The sequence below is a fragment of the Aythya fuligula genome, chromosome 2 (assembly GCF_009819795.1).
Source record: "Aythya fuligula isolate bAytFul2 chromosome 2, bAytFul2.pri, whole genome shotgun sequence".
NCBI classification, from domain to species: Eukaryota; Metazoa; Chordata; class Aves; order Anseriformes; family Anatidae; genus Aythya; species Aythya fuligula.
The window spans coordinates 113,370,110-113,379,164 of NC_045560.1; the positions used below are offsets into that span (position 1 = coordinate 113,370,110).

The 9,055-nt window shown below is 39.6% G+C and overlaps 1 protein-coding gene across 1 annotated transcript in view; it reads right to left on the minus strand.

Annotated features, from left to right (window-relative positions):
* Nucleotides 1-3,454, minus strand: part of LOC116486700 (chloride channel protein C-like) — a 76,455-nt gene extending 73,001 nt beyond the window's left edge. The window contains exons 1-2 of the mRNA XM_032183129.1: nt 3,204-3,454; nt 2,134-2,263 (exon numbers count right to left, since the gene is read on the minus strand). Coding sequence (XP_032039020.1) covers nt 2,134-2,263; nt 3,204-3,454 — 381 coding nt within the window. The remainder of the gene's footprint in view (nt 1-2,133; nt 2,264-3,203) is intronic.
* Nucleotides 3,455-9,055: the final 5,601 nt, after the last annotated feature.

Sequence of the window (9,055 nt, forward strand, 5' to 3'; positions counted from 1 at the left end):
AAGCAAGCATTTTCATGCTCTATTTTAACCAAAAGCACATCTCCCATACTGCTCCTTCTCACTTTTAAAAGCCCGTTTCAGTCTCCCTGGATTTTGGGTTTGTTTGTTTGTCCTTGGGCTGACCGCAGCCACGCTGTCTCCAGAACTCCTCAGCTCCCACATGTTTTGCCTCCTTGCACAGTGCTCAGCTGTGATTCATTGTGTGTGTGCAGGTCAAACACACCCCTTGCATTTTGGAGGTCATGGTGTTACAGCCAGTCACCGCAGCCTTCCCGTCAGCATCTCGCACCAAACCTTTTCGGAGCATATTGTGCAGCACAGACAAACAAGAAAGCAAACTGCACAAAAATGAGTTTTGCTTATCTTCAGATGAAGGAGTTGTATAGATGGGATGGTTTTCCAGGGCGGGAGCTAAATGTTTATATTGTTGTAAGAGCCTGTGAGAGCTTACCTGCTGTCCTTCTTTGTTAATTTAATACAATAGGACAAACTTTGTAACACAATAGGACATTCTGTGTGCACAGCAGTTGTTGTGGTGCCCTGAAGATAAACTGTTGTTTCTATATATTATTTAGCTATACTTCAGTGCTTATATATACACAAATATATATGCATATATATATATATATCCATACACATACATAGATGCAGGTACGTATTCATCCAATGTTCATATATTTCATAAACATATGCTTAGTATGTATAAGAGAAACTCCAAGGAAATAAGATTTTAAGAGCCTTATAATATGCTTTCCAAATGGAAAACCTACACTTGTCTATTTCTTGGATATTCCTCCTGATACATTTATCTCTCATATATTCCATATTTTCAAAGGAGTAAGTCTTCACCGGCATTTCTGCAAAGTGGTTGAGATCTGCCCTTCAGCAATTGGCAGCATTATTCTGTTGACAGTCTCCAAGGATGAAGAATCCGCAGGCTCTCTGGGCAACATGTCCCAGCACTTGACCTCAAAAGATTCAAAATCTTTTTCTTACGTCTAAGTGGAATTTCCTGTATTTTGCTTTATAGTCATTGATTCTCCTTGCTGAGCACCACTGAGAGAATGCTATCTCTGTTCCTCAGTAATAATGACTCACACGCTGCAGGTACTTGCAAACACACAGTTAAATCCCCCTGAGCCTTCTGTTCTTCAGGCTGAACAATGTCAGCTCTTTCAGCTTCTTGTATGACGGAGGCTCCAGTTATCATCTTTGTGGATCTTAACCAGGTTCACTCCAGTATGTCCATGTCTCCCTTGTACTGGAGAGCCCAGAACTGAACAGAATACACCAGAACTGGCCTCACCAGCACTGAATAAAGGAGAAGGATCGCCTCCCTCAGCCTGCTGGTAACACTCCTCCCAGTGCATCTGAGGAAGCTGATGGCTGAATGCCAACACAATCATATGGCCTATCAACCACTGTTTTCTTCCAGTTTTGTAAGGATCTAAGGATGCATCCATCTGTAAGGATGCTTGTCCCTCCCTGGGCAGGATTCAGCTGGACAGCACCTTTCTCACAGTAAGCTCTTCAATATTCTTACTGTCTACCATAGATATCACAAAACAGCCTAAAATTTGATTAGGCAGTTGGGTCAGAGGTGCTTTAACACTGGCATTGGTTTTAGCCATTCAGTGATTTTTGCCCCCACCATCCTGATCATGACAGAGATGACAATGCCATGATACCCATCAAGAACAAAATTAAGCATTCCACAATAATCTGTGTACAGCATCCACAACAGATAGCGACCCTAGAAATGGAAACAAGTAACATCCCTGATACCAAGTCCACAGTTACTTGGACTTGCTTAGGTTACATTAAGGGAAACCTAATCCCTCCCCTTGGGCATCAACAATACACAATGCAGTACCTGCTCCTTTCATCATGTGCATGCACAAGGGGAGGAGGAAGGCCTTCACCAATCTCATGACAAGAACTCCATCAGATAATATACTAATATAGTGTAAATTGGAGCAAGGGACCCCACTGCATGCCTGGACAAAGACCCACAGGATATATCATGTCCATACTCACCTAGACAGGCAGCACTTCTAGTCAGTTAAGACTTCATGATGTGGATTTTCAATAAACACACACAGAAACAGGTCAATCTAACTTTCTTTTGCTCACCTTCAAGTAATTTTCCACCAGGTCCCATTTCAATGTGATGAGAGAGTCAATTATCTGATGAGTCAAAAACCCCAGCATCCCAACTGCTGTTCCGATTAGCCCCATCAGCAGCCATCGATCCCACTCTTTTCTAGAAATAGGAAAATACAGTTACCTCTCAGCCTCCAGCAAAGGACTGTTCGGTGTGTTTCCTCTCATAAATACACAACTTCAATTTTTAGGATCATTTGATTACTAATCATGACTGCACAAGCAAAAGCTTATTTCTACCAATATCTCTTACAGAAGTGTACACTCCCAAAATTCTACCTTCACGTGAAAACCATTTCCATTTGGGTAATGAGCATCATTGATTTATGTGTGTTTGTTCATTTTTATATATAAAGTTGCAGTGCAACCTTTTGGATGTTGATTTTCTGATGCCCTCTCAAAGCTCATTTATGTGAATCAATAATTAAACACTCAGTAGATCTCTTAGAACTGGTTTCAAATAAATTCCTGTTGTCTTCTACCACAACAAATTCACTGACACAGCACCTACATTCAAATGTGCAAATCCTTACTTCTAGTTTGTACTTTTTCTAAACACATTCCTCTAATAATAATTGTGCACTGATAATAACTTCCAATTTATACCTGGTATCATCTAGAACTAAAGCAGCCCAACTGAGATTCAAACGCCATGTTTCCTGCGAATTACACTGGGGCACTGGATTTCAAGAAAAGTCTCAGTAAGAAAACGTTCCTCTAAACTTCTGCAAAATCTCCTTCTTTTAAATTGTATACATCAGGTAGTAACTTTTTTTTTTTTCCTTTTTCTTTTTTTTTTTTTTCACATTCAGTAATTTGTTAAGAGAAAAGGAATAAGCACTTTGAAAAAAAAAAAAAAACGCTTTCAAACAAAGGTTGTTTGCTGCTTGGCCCCCTTCTTTATTCCATGGAAATATTTTCCTATGTACAAAAACAACAAATAATGCTCTCTTCATTCCTTCTGCTAGCAGGCATCTCCCTGGATTGCCCCAATTATCCATAGCTTAGAGGCAGCATAACAGTATTTAAAGCATATTTACCTGTATGGTTTCTCTTGTAGCCACTTCTTATAAACTCCACTGTGTGAAGGCAAATAATCCAAACTCTCATGGGCTACTGGCTGCTCTCTCTCATCCTCCTTGCAGTGACTGTATGCTAAATCACTTCTGCTGATGCTACATGGCCTCCTAAAATCGTGAGGATGAATCAAATCAGGCCCATGATCTTCTGCCATTAACATCTCCTCTTCACCATCATCCACATGTCGCGTACAGGAAAAAAGTGATGACATGACAGTGGCTCCAGGAATCTCTGGGATGCCAACAAGAACTACATGAGCCCAAGATCAGGCTCCCTGAGACTGAGAGAGAAATGGAAAAAGCCCATGAGGATGGAGTGGCTGTGACGCAGAGATCAGATGTTTTGTGTTTGGGGTTGGTTTGTTGTGGCTATGCACAGACCCAGCACCTTTGAAGAAATTAAAACTCGTCTGAGCTGGAGCTCTCTGGTGAAGTCAAAGCATAGAGACCTTAAGGTAGTTCATTGTAACATGATTATTGCACCTGTTCCTGAGTCTTCAGATGACAGTGATGTTTAAGCAATAAGGCCTTTGTCTGTACTAAAGAGGTGTGTTTTGGGCTGTCCATAGATCTTGATCCAACATAATCACACAGTTTAAAAATAAAAATTTAGTGTACTGCATCATTCAGAGTTAAACCCTACATTCTCAGTATTACACAGTCACCCTATAAAAGCTCATTTCTAACACAATTTTCTTTGAATTTACAAATATAACAAAGTTCTTTTTAGATAAAATCTAGTTTTCAAGTTGCAGTTTAACTATTTTTTCTGTACAGATAAATCTCATTGGAGAAATTAAGAATAAATGGCAAATAAAGATTGCCTAACTCACTACTTTTGGATATTATATACTATGCAGTTTACAAGTTGGCAGCTCAGTCAAAGCAGACGACTTGTTGCAGGTTAAATATTTACTGTAAAGAAAAGCCTGTAACATGCTGAGTTTGCCACCTCCAGGGCATGTTTTTGGTTACAAAGGCAGGATAGTAAAAGATTGCTGCTGCTCTACAGCTGCTGACACGTGGATCAATTTGGAAATGCCTCATCTGAAACAAGAAAGAAACGTACATCGTTCCCGGTTGTCAATTAATGAGTGCTAAATGGCAAGAGATCTCAATTTAGTGCTTTTCTTTATTTCTGGGACACAAAGACTCATATGATGTCATTTTCCAGTTGCATCGGATCAAGCTGGTATGTATGAGTAGACCTGTGCATTACAGAAATCACATCACAGCATAAACAGAAATACTAAATCCACTGAACAATGCAAAAAGGAAAAAAAAAAAAAAAAAGAAAAAAAAATAAAATAAAACCAAAGCTACGTTTCTAGGGGAAGGGGATTAGGCTAAATCAGACTGCCCTCAGACAACACAGCTATACTTTGCTCCACGTCATGATTTGTTATGCAAACAGGACAGCTGTTGTTCCTCAAACAGGAATACCATCGACATCCCTAAGAGCATACCTGGGCTTTTGCCTTTGCTGTCCTTAGCTGCCAGAAGATGGAAGCTGACGACTGCATTTCCATCAGACACTAATCCATCCTGATCTCTACAGCAGCTACTCAGCTGTACTGCCAATTTTCACAGGCACCCGCTTGTGCTTTCAAACTTTAAAAAACAAAACAGACTGAGAATGGCTTTTCAAATGCCAACCCCTAATTTCTTTCCCCTGTGTTTTCCTCTCTAGTTAACTTAAATCCACCAGTACGCTTGCTTATTTGAAATACATTTCATGATGCTCTGTGAAGTAGCGCACAAATGGCCACGGTCCAAAAACAAACAGCAAGAAAGCAGAGATTTGAAGCTGCAGGAGGGCACATCTGCATCCCTGAGTGAAGGAGTGGACACACTTCTAGAGAAAGACAAGGCCTTGTAAAATACATGCACATGCATTCACAGGGCATTCACTTATTGATTTATAAAGAAACTTGAAGATCTATTCTACCTTGAAACTGAAAATGGCTATTTTCAGAATACTTAAAGGCAGCCAATCCAGATTATTACTAGAGCCATAAATGCATCCCATACCAGAAATTCCTGTGCTGGAAATACATATTGCTTAATTGCCCCCATCCGAATTGGCGCCTGAAACTATGCATTTTGGCTGTCCTTGTGTGCATGGGGGAGCACAGTTAACACATCGATGCCGAACACGAGCTTTCATCTTTCTCCTGCAAAGCATCTTGGAGGGTATATTAGCTGGCCTGTCAAGTCTGCACAAGGATCGTAATGCTTTCTACAATAAATTTTCATCTCCAAACACCACACAGGGATCTTCCTGCTTAACTACAAGATGCAATAGCTCAGATTTTACCTTGGCTACAGGCACTGAGGAAGGTATACTTTTCAGTGCTGGAAGATAAATGCCCCAACACAAGAACTGAGAATCCAGGCTGCGGCCACTTCCCAGGTTTTCTACTCATTTCCAATATTGGTTCCTGCTTCTGCAAGGCTTCAGCCTTATGATTGATTTTACCTCAGAGGGGCCATAATCTACTTAGAAACTGCTACTCTGGAGAGCAGGAATGAAAGGAGTCTGTATGCTTTATTTACCACTGCAGAACGCTAGCAGCTACATGCTTCTTTTATAAAATGCTCAGAGGACTCAAATTCTATATTGAATTTGACTCAACTGGGAGACAGCTCTGAAATACCACAGTGGGGAAGGAGCCAGCTTTGAGCTGCTAAAACCCTGTTTGAGAGCCCCAGAGCTCCTGGTTCCATGCCCAGGCAGCTTCCGCAACGACCACAGGACCAAGAGCAAGGGCAAGGCAAAAACAAGGGTGGGTAGATGTCCTCAGTTAGCAGGTAGACTGAACTAGACTGCCTCCAGCCAGGACCAGGAAAATAGCTCCCTGGCTATTAGACAGATCAGCGAGTGACTGGCCCACTGCTGCTTTGTACCCGAGTCACAGGTGAGTGGTGGTGAGTAGAAGAGATATGGCTATGATTGCTGCTAGCTGGCCATTCCCCAGCTAATTTCTCTCCCAAATAACTGCGGAAATAGGGCAACATAATTTTATTTACCTAAATGCTGTCACAGGTCCTGAAGTGTGAGAGTATGTGTATGCACACACACGCATCCTTTATCTTTTAGGAGCGCACAGTGGAATACAAAATACCTATCGCTACATACACAAACCACAGCAAATAAGAACTACCCTCCAAACAGCACTAGCAATACAGCATGAATTTAATACCCAAAACATTTTGCCACTTGTCTTTAAATAGCACAGACATCAAGCAGATTCCAACTATTACACATGAAAGCAGCTACAACAACTCACGATATGATTGATTACACTGAAACACTCCTGCCTAAGAAGAAATGACCCATCACCCCTGCATCTAAATGACTGCACAATGCAATTTTCGCTGTATAGAAGCAGGCATATGAAAACCAAGCAAATATTTAGCTGGCACCTCCATTTTCTGTGACAGAGAACAATGTATTTTTGAACAGCAGACGGAATTGTGTGCATTTAAATTAAATGAATTCCTTCACTCTCCACTGCTCCCTTTTCTTCAGCTGCAGGCTTGTTAGTGCAGGGTATGCAAGTCGTGCAGCTGTCAAGTAAAGCAGCAGATAGTTGTTTGTTGGCTTATGTTTCAATACTAATTATTATACAGATATTAGAAAAATCATAAAGTCACAAAAATACAGTAAGGCACTACAGATTGATCACTGACATTGTTACACTGAATAGCACAAAAATCCCAAACATGTGAAGGTAAATGTGAATTTTAAATGCCAGGAATAGTTACGACTTCAAGGAACACAAGCAGTTCAGATTTTATTATTTTAGCATCTTGAAAGCAGGACAGCAGAATGAGGAGCTCGGGAAACTGTACTCTATTCAAAGCATCCCACTGTAAAAATCAAAACTATTACACTACTAATTGAAGTGACAGTCAAAGGCTTTAAATAATACGTGTTTAATAGACAATTTGAATGACAGCGCAAGGAAGCAAACAGCAATCACAGTGACTGAATAGCAGTAATAAAAGTATTGCTAACCAGAAACATGACAGGTAATTTTCATTTCACATTGTTTCAATACTGCAAGTTACAGCACTTAAGAACTGATAATATAGTGCTAACTTAGCACGAGAAGTTTGCTATAAATACAACTCATACGTTTAATGTGGACTGCAAGGTTTCAAAGTTTGAAACACTTTCAGAAACAGCTGTAACAAATCTAAAATATCATTACAGATTAATAATACTATGTACGATCAGAAATTTAAACTGTGGATCTTTATACAGGAAAAAAAAATACGTAAGACAGGAAACAGTTTCAGAAAACACAAACCAAGATGACTGTGCCTGCCTCTGTGAATCCTTAAACCGTGATGTTGTGGCAAGGAGTTATTTTCGAGATTTCTCTCCAAAGGTCCCACACATACAAGGTCCCATAGTTGTGCAACACACCACCCAGATCACAAATCATGCGCTCTCCTGAAGCTTCAGTCCAGGAAATAATAAAAAGCTGAAAAAACTGTAGGCCAGAAAGGGCAGGGGTCAGGGCTACAACAATTCACCTGATACTGTGACAAACACAGGGAGGTTTTAAGACCAATTTTCCTCATTAATAGTATTGACTTCATTAATTACACATATAAACTTAATACCACTGATCACCAATCCCTTAGAGTAACCTAAAAACTAAGCACACAGCCACCAGCATCACACAATTTCAAGGTCTTAATTTACACAGTTCCTCCTGGTGGCAAGTTTTGCAGATCAAAACCTAAAAGAAACAGTCCATCTCAACCTGCTGGACTTCAGCACAGCATTTAGCAGTTCCAAGTGCAAGAGTATTATCTCATAAGAGCAAAGGAGAGGAAGAGAACGGGGTTCAGTTGCCCCAGGCTGAATTTAAGGAGATAGAAGTGATAGCTCATATCCCAAAGTGATTCTGCAGGACTGAACCCTCTCTCCCCTATTAACCCAACATTTTTCATGACACTGGAAAGATTGGCTAGAAAAAATCTCCTTCTCATCTCCATAAGAATTTCACATTTCTACTGTTTGAGCTATTCGTATCCTAACTGTAACAGCTTTTATGCCTGTAACAACTGAAACAAAATAAAACTAGGTATTTTTTTCCCACAGTCCATTAAAAACAATAAATAAATAAATAAATAAATACACACAGTCCATGTTTATTTCTGTCAGGTTTCTGTCTTCTTGACAATTTTTAGTTGAAATTACAGAAGAAAAGCAGATTTTTTTCCACGCCTTTTTAACACTCTTGCATGTTTAATAAAGTTAACAGCAATAATACTGCATAAGGAAAATCACCATATCTATACATCTGCAATAACCACTGGGAGCAGAGTGGGAACAAGCACAAAGGAGCTGATGAAAACTTTATTTTAACCCTGAACTGCAAAGTTTATACATTTTAAAACCATGTTTACATGTTGTCCTTACTGTATATAATAAAAGCAGGTTGGGTTGCTTTCCATAAGAAATAGTGAGAAGTCATAAATTTAGTATCAAAAACATGCATTATAACAAGCTATCCCAAGCACTGGTTATTTATGCATTACCTTAATACCATCCATTAAGTTACCCATTTACATTAATGCCAAAGCACATAAATAATAAAAGGCTTTTTACATTTATCACTATTTTAAAATGATAAAGACAGAAAAATTTCATCAACCTATTTGAGGTATGAGACTGCGACTTGAGAGTTGGCATACACTACACATTTCATGGAATGAAATTTACTGTACATTTATTTACAACCGTTTATCAGTTGAGCAGAGGTACAGATCCTTTTAGTAAAAATTGTTGTAAA